At 48.9% G+C, this 21,915-nt stretch overlaps 1 protein-coding gene across 2 annotated transcripts in view; it reads right to left on the bottom strand.

The window, feature by feature from the left end:
• CEP95 (centrosomal protein 95) overlaps positions 1-21,915 on the bottom strand; it is a 111,799-nt gene that overhangs the window by 16,297 nt on the left and 73,587 nt on the right. For both annotated transcript variants that reach the window (XM_063960805.1, XM_063960806.1), the window contains exons 11-13: positions 14,266-14,404; positions 14,068-14,185; positions 11,755-11,939 (exon numbers count right to left, since the gene is read on the bottom strand). In XM_063960805.1, coding sequence (XP_063816875.1) covers positions 11,755-11,939; positions 14,068-14,185; positions 14,266-14,404 — 442 coding nt within the window. The remainder of the gene's footprint in view (positions 1-11,754; positions 11,940-14,067; positions 14,186-14,265; positions 14,405-21,915) is intronic.

The raw sequence follows: 21,915 nt of genomic DNA, 5'->3' as shown, positions 1-21,915 counted from the left end.
GGCCAGAGGTTTTTCGTACCAGGTTAAGACTGATTTTTCAACAGCCCTCCCATCAAAGCTAGACATGGCAGATTGGGGTGAATATATGGATCCTAGTATAGAAGATCTGGCCTCAGAATGTCTGTGCATGAAAACCGTTTTGACCAGTCTGGTGCTACGAGGATGGACGTTATCCTCGCTTGCTTTTAACCTGTGCACAACCCGTAGTAGAAGGGCAATTGGAGGAAACAGATACACAAATTGAAAGGTTCACGGAACAGCCAGTGCATCGACTAAGACAGCTCCATTGTGATTATCAAGTCAATTTGAGGGCGTCCCCATCGATGAACCAGCATTTGGAGTACCTTGTGGTGGAGGGACCACTCGCTGGAATGTAGGTCCTGCCTGCTGAGGATGTCCGCTGCCGAGATTGCGGGAAGAAACTGTTAAGCCCAGCGGAGAATGTGAGCGACTTCCCTCATATAGCGGCTCTTGGTTCCGCCCTGATAATTGATGTTTGCGACCGCTGTCACATTGTCTATCTGGACCTTCACTGCCTTGTGCTAAAGGGGTCTTGCCTGGTAAAGGGCGTGGTAAACTGCCCAGTTTCAGGATATTTATCAGGAGGCTTGCCTCCTGGGCAGACCACCTGCCCTGAAAGGTGTGACCCCCCCATGACTGCTCCCCAGCCGTGGAGGCTGGCATCTGTGGTCAGAAGGACCCACTCCTGTATTGAAAAAAGGCTGGAACCTTGGTCAGGTGAGACGACTGAAGCCACCATGAGAGGGAAAGACGTACCCTCCCTGGACAGATCAATTATCTGGGATTGAAATGTAGATGCGAGTGGTTCCGCCACCTCAGAAGTTCCAACTGGAGAGGTTGGAGTGGAATTGTGCATATTCCACCATGTCGAAGCTGGAGACCTGCTTGCCCAGAACTTGCATACAGAAATGTAGGGAGACTGCGCGCCTGGGAAATTTCTGGATCAGAGACTGTAGAAATGTTATCTTTTCCTTGGGAAGTAAAATCCTCTGGAGACAGACAGGACTTGCTTCAATTTATCAGCCAACCGTGGGGCATGAAGAAAGTCCAGGGTCAAAGAGTGATAGTGATTCAGAGTCTGCGCCAACTGAGACTGAGCCAACAGCAGCAGGTCATGCAGGTATAAGAGTATGCATATCCCCTTGAAGCGAAGGGTGGCAGCCATCACCTTTGTTAAAACTCTCTAGGCAGTGGAGAGGCCAAAGGGCAAGGCCAGAAACTGGAAATGATCGTATTGGACTACAAAGTGGAGGAACCATTGATGGTCCTCTCGTATCGGAATATGGAAATAGGCATCCTGAATATCCAGAGAGACCATGTAGTCCCCGGGCTCTAGGGCCTGCATAATGGACCAAAGTGACTCCATCCTGAACCTGGGGACCCTGAGAACAGACAGAGTCTTGAAGGATGGGACTGAAGGAAATGTTGGGCTTTTGGACTAGGAACAGATTTGAATAGAACCCCGTACCTCTCTGGGCAGACAGGGTCGGGACTATCACCTACGCAGCGCAAAGGGACCTATTAGATGTTTGGAGAGCAACAGCCTTGCTGACGTTGACAGGAAGTCCGTTGGTGAAGAACAAAACTAGAGGACATTCTAGAAAGGTGAGCTGGTAACCGCAAGAAACTATTCCTCCTATCCAGGAATCAGACGTAGTTACCTGCCACATGTTAGCAAAATGTAGCAGACGCCCACCCACCCTGCCCCCATTAGCCACGTCGAGGGAGCCGGACCACCCCAATAGTGACACCAGCATGGCCACACCCCCTTTTCGAGCGCCACGTGCTACCTGCCCTGGCACCCTACCCTTCCCTAATCCTGGTGGGGCGGACACACACACTAGACATTTTTGGCGATACCGAGGGTAAGAAGGCTGCTTTAGAAGCCACTTCTGTGACCGCAATTTTATCCAGCTCCTGGCCGAAGAGAGCATCTCCAGCGAAAGGTAATGCCCCCAGGGCGTTTCTGGAGTCGTTATCAGCTCACCACATGCAAAGCCAGTCTGGTGGCCACTGAAGAAGCCAATGACCAGAAGGTCAGCATGATAAGCTCAGGCCCTCATCCAAAGAATCAGCCCAGCTGCTAATAGCTTTGGCTACCCAGACCGAAGCCTGAGCTGGGCGAACTACAGCCCCAGCATTATTCTAAACAATTTAAAGTGCCTGGCTCCCACTGGATCACCATCTATAACCCACCGTAAAGATCCTCCAGTGTCCCCTAGTGGATGAAGGAGAAATGGACTTTGCTCCAGTTTTTTTTTTAGCAGTGGGCTCCTTAAGAGACACTGCTTCGGTAATAGGAAGGGTGGTCAACTTTACCAACCTAAAGTCGTGTGCAACCACCGGTGGCAGAGTTTCCCACTTCTTCCAGTCAGTTAGAGAAAGGATAAAAAATAAAATAAGATATCCACATGGACACAATGAATAAAGGGATCCTTCTTTTTTCGTTTGAAGAGAGGAGCCTTTAAAGTTGAAGCCGTATCAGAGTCCTTAATCTGAAGGACTGTCTGAACTGCTGTCACAAGAGTGTCGACCCTGACCTGTGTTATATGGTCAATTTGTACAGAAGATTCAATATCCGGTGTCTGGGACAAGACATCCTCCTCAGAGGAATCCTTAGACTGAATCATCCATCTGTGGGAACCACAAGCTCGCATGCCTAGAGACTTTGCATTTGGTGGAAGGACCTAACATATGTTGCAGGGAGCTGGAAACGTAAACACTGGTCCTGAACTGACTGGGATAGTTCCTAACCCAAGCAGGTTCCATAAGAGTCTGCTATGGGTCCCCGGAAGGGGGCTCTGAGGCGACCTGGCCAGGAACAGAGAGGCTGCCATATCTGGTTCCGGCAGGGGTGAAACCTCAGGGTCTCTGCTGAGCAATGCTCACAAAGGCCAGGGTGATCCAGTGCAGGATAGGAACAATTTTCCTAGCATGCTGTGCTAGTATAGGAGCGAAGCACCGGAGCCCCCCTTGTCCTTTTGGGAAGTGTTTGTAGAGGATCCCCAGGAAAACAATTTAACTGAAAAGGGCACGAGAAAAAAAACACACACACACACACTAAACAAACTAAGTGGTCTGTGAGGGCAAAGGCGCGGAACTAAAGGACCACAAATAAATGTATAAGTGGTCCTGGAAGCCCCAGGTACAGTTAAGTGGCTACCTATAATCAAATAAGTAGACAGACAGACACTTAAAATCTAGTTTGCAATATCTAACAGAAAAAAAAACCAGAAGAAACAAAAGAAAGAAAGAAAAGAAATGCAGTATATTTTTGGGGGCAATTCAGACCTGATCACTGCTGTGCGTTTTCGCACAGCGAGCGATCAGGTCTGAACTGCACATGCGTATGCACCGCAATGCGCAGGTGCGCCGAGCAGCGAAGGGATGGTGTGAAAAATTCACAAGAAGACTGACAGGAAGAGGGTGTTTGTGGGTGCAACTTACCATTTCTAGGGAGTGTCCGGAAAACGCTGAAGGGACCCGGCGTTTTGTGGGATGATTCGTGACATCAACTCCGGCCCCAGTCATCGCAGTGGCTGGGTAAGTCCTGGGCTGTGCAGAGAATGCACAAACTGCTGTTTGTGCAGCTCTCCTGCACATGTGATCGCAAACCTGCACAACGAATTCCCCCTCCCCCTGTAGGCAGCGACTACCTGATCGCAAGGATGCAAAAAACGCACCCTAGTGATCAGGTCTGAATTAGCCCCTATATATTCAACAATGTCAAATACACTTGTCTATAATAAAACAATATGGAAGAGAATTAAACTGTAAAAGTGCAATGAACACGATAGAACTATTTACTGTAACAGTAAATACTACAAATATACACAGAACAAGCTATACTGCAACAGACCTTCTCACAGTACTAAACCTACAGTATATAGGCCCTCATTCCGAGTTGTTCGCTCGTTGCCAATTTTCGCTATATTGCGATTAGTCGCTTACTGCGCATGTGCAAGGTTCGCAGAGAGCATGCGGTTATTTTACACAACAGTTAGGTATTTTACTCACGGCATTACGAGGATTTTTCATCGTTCTGGTGATCATAATGTGATTGACATGAAGTGGGTGTTTCTGGGCGGAAACTGGCCAATTTCTGGGAGTGTGCGAAAAAACGCTGGCGTTTCTGGGGAAAACGCGGGAGTGTCTGAAGAAACGGGGTAGTGTCTGGGCGAACGCTGGTTGTGTTTGTGACGTCAAACCAGGAACGAAACTGACTGAACTGATCGCAATGGCTGAGTAAGTCTCGAGCTACTCAGAAACTGCTAAGAATTTTCTATTTGCAATTCTGCTAATCTTTCGTTCGCAATTCTGCTAAGCTAAGATACACTCCCAGAGGGCGGCGGCTTAGCGTGTGCAATGCTGCTAAAAGCAGCTAGCGAGCGAACAACTCGGAATGAGGGCCATAGTACTCAAGTGCAAGTGCTCATGAAAGTAACAATTTAGTAGAGTTAAGCAAAAACCCAACCACAGTACAATCACATAAGCCCCAACAACCAACACAGGTGAGGAGGAGGGAGTAAATAATCCGACCCATGATAGGGAGGTACAGGGGGGACAGGATTATCACTCTCTGTGCTGGCAGGCTCTGTAGACCAGGCTAAAATGGCGCCCCCAGCATCCTTAACAGAGAGGAGAGAGGAAATCTTCAGCGGGGAAAACCAGAGGATGGACCAGTCAAAGGGGTTGGGGGTGGAGAGACAGGAGGGAACCCCATCCCCGCCTGGGACCATTGGGACCTGTAATCTAAAATGGTGCCTCTGAACTACAGCCGTGTCCCTGGTGGTCCAGCGGCTAGTTCCCGCCTTAAATTCCAGGGGGCTAATTCAGACCTAAATCGCTAGGCTGCGTTTTCGTACAGCGGGCGATCAGGTCTAAGCTGCGCATGCACCGCAATGCGCAAGCGCGTCGCACGGGTACAAAGCGGATCGCCGCTCAGCGATGGGGTTTGTGCGAAGGATCCACTCGCAGGTGTGTTTGCAAGGAGATTGACAGGAAGAAGGCTTTTGTGGGTGTCAACTGACCGTTTTCTGGGAGTGTTTGGAAAAACACAGGCGTGTCCATGCGTTTGTAGGGAGGGTTCCGGACGTCAATTCCGGTCCCGGACAGGCTAAAGTGATCGCAGCGGCTGAGTAAATCCTGGGATGCGCAGTGACTGCACAAGATCTGCAAAAATAGCCTGCTAGCGCACAGGTGTGAATTAGGCCCCAGGTCAGCACAAGCAGGGACAAGTTTACCTAACCCCCGACTGTCCGCAGCAGCTTCCTGTGCTGTAGGAATGTGCTGGTGCCACTGACCAACAGCCCAGTGCATCGGTCACCAGAGGAGGCTGAAGGAGTCGGCAGCGGTAGCACAGGCCCTTACCGCTGCTTGCACAGCAGTAAAAAATAAAATTAAATGATAATAAATTAAAAAAAGAAAGTTAACCGGGGCTGTAGGCAGCCCCCTAAAAAAAAAAAAACAAAAAAAAAAAAAAAAACACACGTGCCCTTTCCTTTGAGCACCAAGAAGAGAAAAAAAATGGTCTCCTGGTTAATAGGCAGGGGATATGGGTAGGGCCTGTGCTGCTCTCTGAAACAAAATAACTCCTTGGTGCCAGGCTCCTGCACTCCACCATACCCACAGTCCCAGCATTCACCAGATTTATGGTAAGAACTTACCTTTGTTAAATCTTTCTGCGAGGTAAACTGGGCTCCACAGGGATAGACATTGGGGTGTAGAGTAGGATCTTGATCCGAAGCACCAACAGGCTCAAAAGCTTTGACCTTCTTCCCAAGATGCATAGCGCCGCCTCCTATATCACCCCGCCTCCGTGCACAGGAGCTCAGTTTTGTTAACCAGCCCAATGCAGTAGCAAGTAAAAGAAGACAACTGCAAGTTGCCACAAACACCACACTCTCCCGACAGGAGAAAGTGTCAGTGGCTATAGCCACACCAACCCAAAGAAGCTAAGTGTGTCAGGGTGGAGCCTAGTGTACCTCGCAGAAAGAGATTTAACAAAGGTAAGTTCTTACCATAAGTCTCGTTTTCTGCTGCGGGGTACACTGGGCTCCACAAGGATAGACATTGGGGGATGTCCTAAAACAGTTCTTTATGGGAGGGGACGCACTGTAGCGGGCACAAGAACCCCGCGTCCAAAGGAAGCATCCTGGGAAGCGGCAGTATCGAAGGCATAGAACCTTATAAACGTGTTCCGAGGATCACGTTGACGCCTTGCACAATTGTTCAAGGGTCGCACCACGGCGGGCCGCCCAAGAAGGTTCAACAGACCGAGTAGAATGGGTCGTAATGTGAGCAGGAGCTGACAGACCAGCCTTCACATAAGCATGTGCAAACACCATTCTAATCCATCTGGCCAAAGTCTGCTTGTGAGCAGGCCAGCCACGTTGGTGAAAACCAAACAGGACAAAGAGAGAATCAGATTTCCTAATAGAAGCAGTTCTCTTCACATAGATACCGAGAGCCCGTACCACATCCAAAGACCGCTCTTTGGGAGACAAGTCAGGAGAGACAAGTGCCGAAACCACAATCTCCTGATTAAGGTGAAACGAAGACACCACCTTAGGTAAATATCCTGGACGAGTCCGAAGAACCGCCCGGTCACAGCGAAAAATCAGATATGGGGAACTACAAGACAAGGCACCCAAATCCGACACTCTTCTAGCGGAGGCAATAGCCAGCAAAAACACCACCTTAAGGGAACTAGGAGACTCTTGTAACGCCTCCAAAACCACAGGCGGGACCTAGTGAGGTTGTATACGCAACGCACCCTGATTATAGGTAGGAACATCGGGTAAGGTCGCAATTTTTCTCTAAAACCACACCGACAAGGCAGAAATATGAACCTTGAGGGAGGCCAGACCAGGCCTAAGTCTGGGCCCTGCTGAAGAAAAGCCAAAAGCTTGGCTGTACTAAACTCGGAAGCGTCATAATTATTAGATGCGCACCAAACAAAGTAAGAATGCCAGACCCTATGGTAAATCTGAGCAGAAGCCAGTTTCCGGGCCCGCAACATAGTTTGAATGACCGCCTCAGAAAACCCTTTAGCCCTCAAGACGGAAGCTTCAAGAGCCACGCCGTCAAAGACAGCCGGGCCAGGTCCTGGTAGACACAGGGGCCCTGAACGAGGAGGTCTGGGTGTTGTGGAAGTAGAACTGGACGCTCTAGCGAGAGGCCCTTTGGGTCTGAGAACCAGTGCCGTCTGGGCCACGCTGGAGCTATGAGAAGCAGGATTCCTCCTTCCTGCTTGAACTTCAAAATTACCCTGGGCAGGAGTGACACCAGAGGGAACACGTACGGCAGCCAAAACCTCCATGTCACCGCCAGCACATCCACAAATGCTGCTCGAGGATCCCTTGTTCTTGTTCCGAAGACCGGAACCTTGTGATTGTGTCGAGACGCCATCAAATCCACATCTGGAAGGCCCCACCTTTCCACTAGGAGTTGAAACACTTCTGGATGGAGGCCCCACTCTCCAGCGTGTACGTCCGGACGTCTGAGAAAGTCCGCTTCCCAATTCAGGACTCCCGGAATGAATATTGCCGATATGGCCGGTAGATGGCGTTCCGCCCATTGAAGAATCCGTGAGACTTCCTTCATTGCCGAGCGGCTTCGAGTGCAGCCTCGATGATTTATGTAAGCCACTGTGGTGGCGTTGTCAGACTGTACCTGAACAGGACGGTTCTGTATTAAATGCTGGGCCAGGTTCAATGAGTTGAAGACCGCCCGCAATTCCAGAATGCTGATCGGGAGGAGAGACTCCTCCTTGGTCCACCAACCCTGAAGGGAGTGTTGCTCCAACACCGCGCCCCAACCCCGTAAACTAGCATCCGTTGTTAACAGGACCCAGTTGGGTATCCAGAAGGGATGACCCCTGCACAATCGTTGATCCTGGAGCCACCAGCACAGCGACAGACGGACCTCCGGAGTCAAAGAGATCATGAGAGACCTGATCCGGTGAGGCAGGCCATCCCACTTGGCCAGAATCAGCCTCTGGAGAGGGCGAGAATGGAATGGAGCATACTCCCCCCATGTTAAATGCTGACACCATGAGGCCCAGCACCTGCATCGCCGAATGTATCAACACTTGCGGACAAGAGAGGAAGCAACGAATCCTGTCCTGAAGCATCAGGACTATCTCCTGAGACAAGAACAACCGTTAGTTGTGAATGTCCAATAGTGCTCCCAGGTGCACCATGCACTGAGCAGGGACCAGGGAGGATATCTTCCAGTTGATGAGCCACCGGTGGGCTTGCAGAAACCGGACAGTCAGATCTAGGTGATGTAGGAGAATTTCTGGGGAATTTGCCAGGATCAACAAGTCGTCCAGATACGGTAGGATCCTGACCTCTTGACAGCAGAGTACCGCCGTCATTACCGCCATAACCTTGGTGAAGACTCGCAGAGCCGTGGTTAAACCAAAAGGTAAAGCCCGAAACTGGTAATGGAGGTTGCCAACCGCAAACCTCAGGTATTGTTGATGCGACACTGCTATAGGGATATGCAGGTAAACATCCTGTATGTCCAGGGAGACCATATAATCCCCAGGTTCCAAGGCAATCAATGCCTTGAGGTTGAGAATGAGCCGGGAGGACCCATTTGGTTTCGGGACTAGAAACAGCGGAGAATAATACCCCTGGCCCCTCTGAGCAAGAGGCACCTGTACTACCACTCCTGTGTCCTGGAGGGTCTGTACCACCGAATGAAGTGTCTTTGCCTTTGTCTGGTCCGAAGGGACGTCTGTCAGGCAAAAATCGATGAGGGGGGGGGGGGGGGGGACGGTTTTTGAAGGTTATGGCGCAACCTCGAATGACGACTTCCCGTACCCAGGCATCTGAAGTGGTCTTCAACCATTCCTGGGTATACCCTAGAAGCCGTCCCCCAGGGGGAGGCCCGCCCCGTCATGCGGCAGGCTTATCGGTCTTGGAAGCTGGCTGAGGGGCAGTCCAGGCTCTTTTGGGCTTTGGCTTACCAGGTTTGGAAGTGCAGGCCCGTTTGTGGTACGTCTGACCTTTTGCTTTACCTGAAGGACGAAAGGGACGAAAGGAAGTACTTTTAGCCTTCGTCACAAAAGGAGCAGTACTTGGCAGACAGACTGTTTTGGCAGTAGCCAAATCAGTCACTATCTTATTTAAGTCCTCTCCGAACAGGATATTTCCCTTAAAAGGGAGTACCTCCAGGGTTTTTCTAGAATCCAGATCCACAGACCAGGAACTCAGCCACAATATCTGGCGAGCCAGGACTGACGTAGTAGAAGCCTTGGCTGCCAGAACACCGGCATCAGAAGCCGCCTCTTTAATATAGTGAGAAGCTGTGACAATATATGACAAGCCTTGCCTAGCATGGTCAGACTAGATTTCAGCTTCCAACTCCTGTGCCCACGCTTCAATAGCTTCTGCAGCCCATGTCGCTGCAATAGTGGGCCTATGCGCAGCACCCGTGAGGGTGTAAATTGCTTTCAGACAACCCTCCACACGTTTATCCGTAGGCTCTTTCAGAGACGTGACGATAGTGACAGGCAGAGCTGAGGAAACCACCATCCTTGCCAGATGCGAGTCCACTGGAGGAGGTGTCTCCCAATTTTTAGACAGCTCTGGCGCGAGGGGATAGCGAGAAAGCAGCTTCTTGCGAGGCACGAACTTCTTACCTGGATTTTTCCCAGGATTCCCGACGTATATCAACCAGGTGATCAGAGTGAGGTAAAACTTGTTTAGCCACCTTCTGACGCTTGAATCTATCTGGTTTCTTAGGAGGAACGGATGGCTTGGGATCATCCGTAATCTGTAGAATCAACTTAATAGCCTCCAATAGATCAGGAACATCCACTTGTGAACTACTATTCCCATCAGTATTATCAGTGTCAGAATCTGTGGGGTCAGTGTAAACGCCATCCTCATCAGACGAGGTGTCAGTGACAGCAGTGGATTGTGAGGAAGTAATGGCCCGCTTAGAGGACTCCTTGGTCTTAGGCGGGCGAGGGTTAGACTTTTTAGTAGTCAGGGACCGGTTCATAACTGAGCGAACAATCTGCTGCGGGGACCATATACGGTTGGACTGGCATAGGAGGTCCCAGAGGGGGCGTTAGTTTAGTAACTAGTGTATTCAGTAGCGTAGAGACGGTAGCCCACGGCGGGCCATTCTGGACCTCCGTTGCTATAGTCCCACTTGGGGGCAAGGAACCCCCAGAACCAGAGCCCTCAGCTGCTGTAATTTCCTCAAAAGTATCTGTGGCCTCAGCACCACTACCAGTGTGTTCAGCCCCAGAACAGTTACCCTCATAAGCAGACATGTTATAACTTGCAGTATAAGGTAACATAGTACAATTGTCAGCAGCACAATACCTGACCCAAACCACTGCACAGTGTTGTCAGCACAAACAGGGATTCAGGAGAGATATGGTGACTAAAATCACATAGAGAAATACAATTTAAGTATATCTTGTGAATATCCTATATCATGTATTACAAACCCCTCAGGTTATAGAATATAGGGATAGCAAGCTGAGTGAGAGACACGAAATGGAGGTCACACAGCAAGCTAATGCACACACATAGTCACAGTTGTATAATGCAGAGGTTATTACAAACAATAATACTGCACTGGACTAGCTATATATAGCTATGTAATCAATAGATATAACACTGCACAGTAAAGACTGGCTGTATATCACAGGGTACTTGTACCAGATAGCCCTGACTAAATGCACTTTTTCTTAACTAACACTGTCTAAACGACATGTAGAATACTTAAGTGTCTTGTAAAGGCACAGCGCTATCAGGCGGCTTCACAAAGGAGGATTTGCCCAAGCAGTCCCAGGAACAGTGTAGCTGGTGAAATGGTGCCCAAACACTGACAGGGAGTGAGGGAGAGACAGATATGCAGCTCCAGGACAGGAACATTTACTGTAAATGGCGCCCTGGGGCTGGGGGAGGGTCTCCAGGTCTAAGCCTTATCCCCTCTGCTGGCAAAACCACCTGGTACTGCGGGCTACTTGTAAAAAGGTTTAGAGAGAAAACCTGACCTGCACCCATGCCCTGGTGATCTAGTGGGATCGCCTGTATGCCAGTGTCCACCGCCAGCGCGCGCGGCCCGTCTCCCACAGGCCGCACCAGATCGCGATAAAGTGCGGATCCCGCGAGCGGGACCCACTTACCTCCTCCCGAAGTGCGGCCACGCGATCCCGGAGAGCCCCAGCCGTGTGTGACTGACTTGGAAGAAAACCGGAGCCTCCTGCTGTAGGTACCCAGCAACCAGGGCGCGGGAGTGTACAGCGCCGCTGGGGGAGGGATGGAGCTGCAGCAGGCAATGTCTACTGACATCCAGCACAATCTGTGCCTCTGCTGCAGCCCTTGTAATTTTCTTTTTTCCTCAGAAAAAGCTTTTCTAGAGCTGCTGTGAGCAGCCCTTCCTGTTACATGCTTGCACTGCAAGCACCAACTACAAACTGAGCTCCTGTGCACGGAGGCGGGGTGATATAGGAGGCGGCGTTATGCATCTTGGGAAGAAGGTCAAAGCTTTTGAGCCTGTTGGTGCTTCGGATCAAGATCCTACTCTACACCCCAATGTCTATCCTTGTGGAGCCCAGTGTACCCCACAGCAGAAAGAACATTTTTATTTGTGCTTAGCTGCCGCTGTAGCCCTGCAATATCAGTTTTATAGCAGGGATTAATAACAGCTTTAGGAGACCATAAGGACAGGTTTGGAGTGTGATGTGGACTCAGATCCTACCTGAGACTTTAACCGTTGCAGTTCTGCTTCTTTCTGAACATCTCGCCTAATTTTCCCCATATCGCCTCTGGTGTTCTTGCAGAGCGCATCCTCAAACTGTGTACTTAGTGACTGGTGTGGGGGCGGCAGCGGGGAGGATGATAGGGAACGTGGCCTGGTAAGGTTCTTCTTTGGGTGCTGTGCAGCTGATGTGGGAAGACAACAGCATTATATAAAAGTCATTTATGGAAATTATGTTCCCATGTCCAATCAGAATTTCATTAGCTTCTATTGTGTCAGTGGGGCCCTCCTCTAGACTAAGCTCTCATCAGCAAGGGTCCTCGAGGACCCCCAACAGTTCATGCTTTCCAGGTCAGCAATCAGGTGCACAGGTGTTTTCATTACTCACTGACATTAAAAGATCCACAGGTGGAGCCAAATACTTCATTTGTGATTCTGTGAGAAGACCTGGAAAACGTCTGAGGATCTTGGGAACCACTGTTCTAATGTCTACACCACCATCAAATTTGATGGTAATTGTTCTGTTTTTATATGCAACTTTTATATCACGTGACTTGTGGTTGGGTACGAAATGTTGACAGTCAAAATGTTTACGTTGACCATGTTGAGATTAATCATGTAGACAGTGATGAAATGAGTCATGAGTCTGTCACATTTCCCCTAACCCCAACTAAGACTCCCCCCTCCCCGCAACCCGTCTGTCAACACTGTGGTCTCGACATTCATAATGTCAAAATTGTCATAGTCAACCTTTTGGCCACATCCCGTGGACTTGTATCTATCATGTGCGGTCAAGAATTTTTGAGGCACTTACAAATCAATGAGGATGAAGATTGTGGCTGCCCCAATAGGGTGCAAATAGCCAGCACAGCAGCACCTACAGGGATTATATGTGGCACTATGCAACCAATGTTAAATATGTAATCTCTAGTAAATGCATGAAGCAAGTCATGTGCAAGTATTATGGGGGAGGAATTTAAAGATGGGGGGGGGGGAGATGTACTAAGCATTGGAGATTGACAAAGTGGACACAGATATAAGTACCAATCATCTCCTGACTGCATTGTTACAGACTGTGTTTAAAAAAGTTATGAGCCGATTGGTTGGTAATTGATCTCGCTCCAAGGCTTAGTGCATCTGCCCCTAAATTTCCCATCCAAGATTTACCAGCACCCCAACAGCATGTTGACAAGGGGGAGAGAACACATTATTCTGCACGGAAAAAAATGTTGCAAAGCGTTAAAACATTAATCCAGTCTGTTTCACTCATACTGCTGGTAAATCGTCCTGAATTGGATGAAAGGACAGGGTTACCCCATGCCAACATGTCCAAAATTATTATAGAAAAAGGGCAGTGGAGACTCATGTAAAGTGTGGCATGCTTGTTACTCCATCAGGGTAATCATACTCGTGGCTGGTTACTGATGGTGAAGGAAACCCTAAGACAAACCGGTAAATCCACAGATACAATAATCAGAAATAAAGGGTGGCAGAGTGAGCCCATTATTTCACAATGAGAACGACATTCTATTTGTAAATATTTAGTATAGAATTTACACATTTACCAATGAGGAGGACCCCAAGAGGAAACCAATTCCTGTCCTACACGGAGACGCACATCGTTTGAAACCTAAATGCTTGGTTAACTCCCGAAGTTGGTGGAGAACAACTCATTTTATAACGGCTGAAGGATTAACTGCTAATTCAGTTTTAGGGAAGCGAATGTGTGTCCCTGAGCAGATTAAGCCCATGCATTACAGAATATCAATAGACAAAAACAAAAAACGCATACCTATAGGTTATAGCCTGCAGGCATCACACCGTGTTACACTGCCATCTGCTGGACATACTTAGAGGGGCATCCACTCAGTATTCACCCATCAGCTATAACATTAAAACAACCTGACTAATATGGTGTAGGACCCCATCATGGCGCCAAAACAGCTCTGACCCGTTGAGGCATGAGCTCCACAAGACCTCTGAAGGTGTCCTGTGATATTTGGCACCTAATCGTTAACAGCAGGTCATCTAAGTCGTGGAAGTTGCGAGGTGAAGCCTCCATGACTCGGACTTGTTTTTCCAGCACATCCCATAGATGCATAGAAATCAATGTTATTCAAATGTCCTCCTCTGCAGCGTGCTTGTTGAAAGGGCCCAGTGGGGGCCAGGGTCACCTGCCGAGGTCCCGCTTTGCAGCACATAGTATGTTTTTCTTTTTTTGTGAAGTGCCCATGGCCTTGTCTACCATATTTGGTCATTCCCCCTGCCAAGTACCCGGGCGCTTGGTGTATGTCTCGTCTTACTTGAACCTACCATGCAGCCGCTTCTTCCTGCGGAACTCAATGATGCTGTCGCTGTGGTGAGAGAGTTTGTCTTCTTCTTTTGCTTCACTGATGGTGCTGTGTTCCCCCTGCACCACTTTCTTCAGCATCTGTTCAACAAACAGAATAAGACCCAGTGCCACACAGCACAAGCCCAGTACAGTCTGTGTACAGCATATTATTAACTCACACGATCCAGTTCATCGAGCCGACGAGACAATCTCTTAGACATATCCTGGAGTTCAAGTTCTGATAATTTATTCCTAGCTCGTTGAACAGAGATTGGCTCCTCCACTAGGGGCAGGGAAGGAGGGTCTGAAGACCTGGAGCTGGGTAAATAGAAAGATGCAACTCATAACAGATTTATAGTATAGTGGCCTTGTGGGTAAAGAGCATAATTATCCCATAAGCAGATCATGTAGAATGAATACTGCATGTGCTGGTATCTGGCAGAGGTAGCCTACGCAACTCAGTACTTTCAAAATGGGGCAAGTGAAATTATTATTCTTTTCCTCTCCCTTTCTCACAAATTCAGGTAGGAATCCAGATTAAATTAATTCAGAGCATAGTGATGGTCTAATCATCCTAAAATAGGACTGTCAAATTTACATTTTCAGCTAGGCCCTGCAAATGACGTTTCGCTGCATTCAGCTAGCAGCTTTTTCAAAAGACCTTTGAAAAAGCTGCTAGCTGAATGCAGCAAAACGCGTCAGGTGTTCATCTACCCCAGTCAGAAGCAAAGGAATAAAGGACCGGACCATCCCCTGATTGCTTCAAGCCACCTACCAAACCTTGGAGAATACAAATCCAGTCATCTGCATCCAGGAGGACTATCCATACCGTGTTGCATGGGGAGCTCGTCTTAAAATCATTGGAGCACATTATACTCTTTTGCACACCTCCTACTGGGCTTCCATCCACTCCTAGGATTGTGGCCACATGGACAAGCTTTCATGATACAGGGGAATATTATTGGAACAGACTTCCTTTCACTATACAACACTCAGCTCCTGACCACTTGGGTAATATCTTACCATAAGTGTATGAATTCATACTTTTTAATACAGTGACATGCGTGCACTTTCATGTTTTATGAATTTTAAATTTTTCATATTTGTATTAATAAATTGTACAATTAGAGTACTAAATCGCTCATATTTATTGTTTATATTATTGGTACATCAAAGCGCAGCCTCCTTGTTTCTGTTGTATTTCCTATATAATCGACGGAGTAACTACCCCGGTCTCTAGAGACAGCTGCTAAGTAAAGCATCTTATGTTTAAAGCGCCCGAGTATACCTTGGTATAATCTTTTTAGGCCCTGCAAATACCAAAATTCTGCAATGGTTCTGTCCTAACAGTGATTATACTCTTAGAAAGAAGATATAGCTGGCTAATAGGATGGACCTTGATGATTTCTCATATTTGGATGAAGACTACTCTATAAAGGGTATCCAGTCTTTAGATCTACACTAAAAAGGTCTACAGTCATTAGGTCGACAGGGTCAAAAGGTCGACACAAGTCGTTTTTCTCAATTTTTTCAACTTTTTTATACTTTACCATGCATGTGGACTACGATTGAGAATAGTAACCTGATGCATGGCGAGCAAAGCGGTACACTAATGGGCTTGTTTCTGGCAGAAAAGTGACAAAACACCCCAAAAAAACATATTGGTTGACCCTGTCGACCCATTCCATGTCGACCTTTTGACCCTACCTAGAGAGGCAGAATGGCCAAAGCATGGTGAACGAAGCAGCAATGCGAGGGGACACTGTACACTAATGGGGCTTCTTTGTGGCAGAAAAGTGACAAAAACACCCCAAAAACAAAGTTGTGTCTACCATTTTTTTTAGTCGTCCATTTCCATGTCGACCTTTTGACCAGGTCGACCTATTGACTGTAGACCTTTTTAGTGTAGATCTAATGATCCACACCCACATGTACAATTTTATAGGTAATAGGAACTCGAAAAAGTGAAGGGGGGAAAAAAAATAAGATTTTAAACCTACCGGTAAATCTTTTTCTCGTAGTCCGTAGAGGATGCTGGGGACTCCGTAAGGACCATGGGGATAGATGGGCTCCGCAGGAGACATGGGCACTTTAAGAAAGACTTTAGATCTGGTGTGCACTGGCTCCTCCCTCTATGCCCCTCCTCCAGACCTCAGTTAGAGAAACTGTGCCCAGAGGAGACGGACAGTACGAGGAAAGGATTTTTGTTAATCCAAGGGCAAGATTCATACCAGCCACACCAATCACACCGTATAACTTGTGATATACTATCCAGTTAACAGTATGAAAACGACATAGCATCAGTCCAAGACCGATGAGACTATAACATAACCCTTATTTAAGCAATAACTATATACAAGTCTTGCAGAAGAAGTCCGCACTTGGGACGGGCGCCCAGCATCCTCTACGGACTACGAGAAAAAGATTTACCGGTAGGTTTAAAATCTTATTTTCTCTTACGTCCTAGAGGATGCTGGGGACTCCGTAAGGACCACGGGGATTATACCAAAGCACCCAAACGGGCGGGAGAGTGCGGATGACTCTGCAGCATCGACTGAGCAAACAGGAGGTCCTCCTCAGCCAGGGTATCAAACTTATAGAACTTTGCAAAGGAGTTTGAACCCGACCAAGTAGTAGCTCGGCACAGCCGTAGCGCCGAGACCCCTCCGGCAGCCGCCCAAGAAGAGCCCACCTTCCTAGTGGAATGGGCCTTGACCGATTTAGGTAACGGCAATCCCGCCGTAGAATGCGCCTGCTGAATCGTGTTACAGATCCAGCGAGCAATAGTCTACTTTGAAGCAGAGGCACCAATCTTGTTGGTTGCATACATAACAAACAGTGCTTCTGTTTTTTTGACTGTAGCCGATCTGGCCACGTAAATTTTCAAAGCCCTGACCACATCAAGGGACTCGGGATCCTCCAAGTCACGCGTAGCCACAGGCACCACAATAGTTCATATGAAAGGATGAAACCACTTTTGGCAGGAATTGAGGACGGGTCCGCAATTCCGCTCTATCCATATGGAAAACTATATAGGTGCTTTTATGTGATAAAGCCGCTAATTCCGACACTCGCCTAGCCGAAGCCAAGGATAATAACATGACCACCTTCCAAGTGAGATTTTTCAACTCCACCGTTTTAAGTGTTTCAAACCAGTGTGACTTAATGAAACTTAACACCACGTTAAGGTCCCAAGGCGTCACCGGAGGTACAAAAGGAGGCTGAATATGCAGTACTCCCTTCACTAAAGTTTGTACTTCAGGGAGAGAGGCCAATTCCTTTTGAAAGAAAATGGATAAGGCCGAAATCTGAACCTTAATAGATCCTAATTTTAGGCCGAAATTCACTCCAGATTGCAGGAAGTGAAGGAAACGGCCCAGATGGAATTCTTCCGTAGGAGCATTCCTGGCCTCACCAAGAAACATTTTCGCCATATACGGTGATAATGTTTAGCTGTAGGAATGACCTCGTCCGGAATACCCTTATCCGCTAGGATCCGGCCTTCAACCGCCATGCCGTCCAACGCAGCCGCGGTAAATCTTGGAATAGACATGGCCCCTGTTGCAACCGGTCCTGTCTTAGAGGAAGAGGCCACGGATCTTCTGTGAGCATTTCCTGCAGATCCGGATACCAGGTCCTTCGTGGCCAATCTGGAACAATGAGGATTGTTCTCATTCCTCTCCCTCCTACCATTCTCAACACCTTGGGTATGAGAGGAAGAGGGGGAAATATATAGACCGACTGGAACACCCACGGTGTCACTAGAGCATCTACAGCTACTGAGGAGACGAAAGTTTTGGATCCTGCACAGACCTGGATTCAAAATACACACATAGGGGGGCGTGGCCTGGCAGGCAAGCTAGAAAGACGTGCCTGTGACTAGCTCCTGGCACCAGGGCCGAAAATATTAGATATAGCCCTCTCTCTGGCCCATATCCCGGCTCATTTGACATCTGCTGCACTAATAATCCCCCCTACCCCAGGCACGACGAGTCCTGGAGCCGGGGGAGGCCTCCTGCCTCCTTGCGGGTTGGGGCCTAGGTGTCGGGCGAAAGCCGGGGGCTGGATTCCTGTGGAGACCCCGATCGTGGTGGACTGGGGCTGCGGGCCCTGGCTGGACGACCCGCGACTCACCGTAACCTGCTCTCCACGCTACTATCCCGTCAGCGGGCTCCGTATGCGCCAGGAGGTGCTCCGTGCTCACCCGGCGGGGAGAGGAACCAGGTGCAGGCGGCTGCCTGCACGGAGCTCTGGGGTTGCCGGGACGACCGCCGTGATCCGCCGGAGGCCGGCCTCTTCACTGAGTAACTGACATCGGGAGCGGCTCTCCCCTGCCGCACTAGAGCCGCCTATCCTCCATAACCCCGTAACCCACGGAGTCCCTCACGGAGGCCTGCTGAAGATCACTTGGCTGCTGGCGGCCATTTTAGCTCCGGAGCTCGGGACGCGGGTGTGGCCCTCGGCGGCCGAAGGTGAGGCTGGGGGACCCTGTATGTCGGCTGGACCGCAGCTGGGAGGCCCTCTCTGTTGGACCCTGTATATTGCCCCTAATACACATCCATACTCTGCAGGAATAGTACGTGGTGATAGTGTACTTTGGAACTTCCTCGCCCGGGCACTGTTTCACTACCACCCACCACTTGATCACTTGAGAAGACCAGCCCACCCAGGTCTACAGTAAATAAGTCCAGGGGGGACCCCTTGGACCTGTTCTTTAAACATTGCAAAGGTTTCCACCATAAATATCTTTTGCTTTGTTTCACCTATGATATATGAGGCTGGAGCTCCATCTACTGGCAGCCCTCATATTTGATCTCGGCTCCAGGTCGGGTACTCTTTCTCTCATAATGTGATTTATTGGAACCTGCCCTGAGTCTCGGGATCGCTTATGTCATAATATTGAAGCTGTCCTATCCCCACTACCGGGACCTTTCAAACACACTGATGCAGTGATTCTCTCTAACCGCTATATACGCACACATGTTCACCATGACTAGAGGCAACAAAAAGCAACAGGGGGCTGCGATGACCCCGAGCCTGAAAAAATTTGCCTACTCAAATACTAAATCGCCAGTACAGGAGGCTACGTCACAACCTGACGTCTCGGACTCGGAGGACTCCGACCATTCTCCTTTGACCCGAAAGGATCTCCATCTGCTTTTCCGCGAAATCAAGGAGACGAGGAAATCTGTACAGGCGGTACAGGCGGAGGTTCACACAGCTATTGCCTCTCTTAAAGCCGACATTACGGATCTGGGTGACAGGACGGACCACTTGGAATCTAAAATGGACGAAGTGGTCGCTTTTCAACAGGGGGTGGAGGATGATGTTCACACCCTAAAGCAAGAAATGCACCTAATCCTGGAACGCCAGGAGGACCAGGATAACCGGGCGCGCCGGAATAATCTTCGCATCAGGGGGGTCCCCGAGGACGTTGATATATCATCACTCCCCGTCTACCTCAAGAAACTGTTTGTACATCTTTCGCCCTCAACTCCGGAAGATCAGTTTCTGTTGGATAGGGCCCACAGGGCTCTTCGCCCCCGTTCTCAAGACCAAGCCCAACCCAGGGATGTTATTCTCCGCTGCCACTATTATTCGGCTAAGGAGGACTTGCTTAGGGAGTCCAGAAAGCTTCCCAAGTTGGATTTCCTAGGACATTCCCTTCAAATATTTCAGGACATTGCTCCTAGTGCACTACTTAAAAGAAAGGAATTCCGACCCATTACCCTGGCTCTCCGAGATAGTGGCATTCGATATAGATGGGGGTTCGCCTTTCGCATACTTGTATGGCACCATAACCGCCTCCACTCGGCTAGGGACCTAGCTGAAGCTAAAGATCTCTTACGCAACCTAGGCATTAGCCCGTCTACAACCATGTCTGAGTCTCCGCAGCGGATGAATGAGGCTCCTTCTGTAGAGGCGAATGACACTCCGAGACGCTCCCTGAACCGAGACTGGTCACGAGTGCCCTCAACACGGAAATCCGCCTCTGCTGGTCCTAACACCTGAGGCCGTTTCTGCCTAAATATTATTTTATTTTTATCTTATATTGCCTATATGTGTGTCTATCTTGTTAAGATGTGGTTTCCCTCTGCTTTTGTCCCAACACCGTCCCGGCTCCCCGTACACATGGCACAACCACCCAGGCGCTTTAACCTGGATTAGCCACTGTTATTTCACCAGATACCCTAGGGGATGGTGGGGATAGGGAACAGTTGATTACGCATATACCCTTTAAATGTAGGCTCCCGGACTCGGGGCACCAGGATGAGTGCCCGTTACCCCTGATGCATCTGGCTCGGCCAGGCCGCGTCCCCATAACTGGGTCTTATACCCTAGTCCGGTCGTTGTCACTTAGTGACCCCCTTTGGTTTCCCCCTGACCGGCACGTTTGGCCAGATGCCGTTTCCTCTGGTCTCCAACCTTCCTCTTTTCCCTGTCTTTCCCATGTTTTGTTCCCCCTGTTTCTGTCTCTGTTTTTGTATTCATATCCTTTTTTTGTCCGTCTATGCATAAATATCTACCATGTATTGCATATATTTACACTGTTTTTGTTCTGGTTTTTCATAGGGTTGCGGTGTCCGGAGGGAGGTGGTGAAGCGTTTCGAGACCCGGTCGGCCATGGCTCTTAAAGTCTATTCGCACAACGTCAAAGGTTTGAACAGCCCTAACAAACGCACCAAGCTATTCCTCTCCCTTAAACAGGCCAAGGGTGACTTAGTTTTCCTACAGGAAACCCACTTTAAGAAATCCCTACACCCTGATTTAAAATCCAAAGCTTACCCCCCTTACGTTTCACGCATGTGATGCCACACACAAGAAGAGGGGGGTCTCCATTCTGATAGCTGCCCACCTTACGTTTGAATTGCTGGACAGTCATGCAGATAAAGCAGGTAGATGGCTTATTCTTGTGGGGAAACTAAATGATAGCCTATGTACCCTAGTTAATATCTACGCCCCAAACCAAAATCAAGCTACATTCTTCGGGAGGCTGAGTGCACACTTGACTGGACTCGGTAGGGGAGAGGTCATAATGGCCGGAGATTTTAATGAGGTACTGGATGCCTCCCTGGATAGGTCCTCCCCTCCTCATTCTCGGTCTCTTAACCGCCCCCGTCCGACCTTGGCATCTCTTGCTTTGCTAGATCTTCTGAAACTCCACTTGCTATTTGACTCTTTTAGGCTATCTGAACCACTGACCAGAGACTACACCTTCTTTTCCTCTGTACACAAGTCCTACTCTAGAATTGACATGATCCTACTCAGCCGGGATCTATCCTCCAAATTGAAATCTGCCTGTATTCTCCCTATGATTTGGTCTGACCACTGTCCAATCACTGCCGAACTCCAATCCATCACCCCACGCCCTCCCCCCGTTTCCTGGCATCTAAACGACTCCATATTACACAACCAGGAAGTTACCACTCGAATTAAAAACTGCCTTGCTGACTACTTCCTTCTCAATGATCTCCCGGAGACTTCCCCAACCACTCTATGGGAGGCACATAAAGCTGTCCTACGTGGCCATTTGATTAGCCAGGCAGCTAGGCTTAAAAAAACCCGGGAGCTTAGCTTCCTTTCCCTCTCTACTAAACTCCAAGCCCTTGAGCGTCAGCATAAACTCTCTCCTACCCCGTCTAATCTAGAGCCCCTGCTAGAAGCTAGAAATGCAATGTCACTCTCCCTGTCGGAACGTACGGCAAAGACTCTTCAGAGGCTTAACCAGACCTTCTACGAGAAAGGCGACAAAGCCGATAGAATTCTGGCTTCTCGTCTTAGAGCACAACGATCCCGTAATAATATCCTAGCGGTAAACACCGAATCTG

Source organism: Pseudophryne corroboree, chromosome 3, assembly GCF_028390025.1.
Source record: "Pseudophryne corroboree isolate aPseCor3 chromosome 3, aPseCor3.hap2, whole genome shotgun sequence".
Lineage (NCBI taxonomy): Eukaryota > Metazoa > Chordata > Amphibia > Anura > Myobatrachidae > Pseudophryne > Pseudophryne corroboree.
The sequence above is the reverse complement of the archived record's forward strand: the minus strand, read 5'-3'. Positions and strand labels throughout refer to the sequence as shown.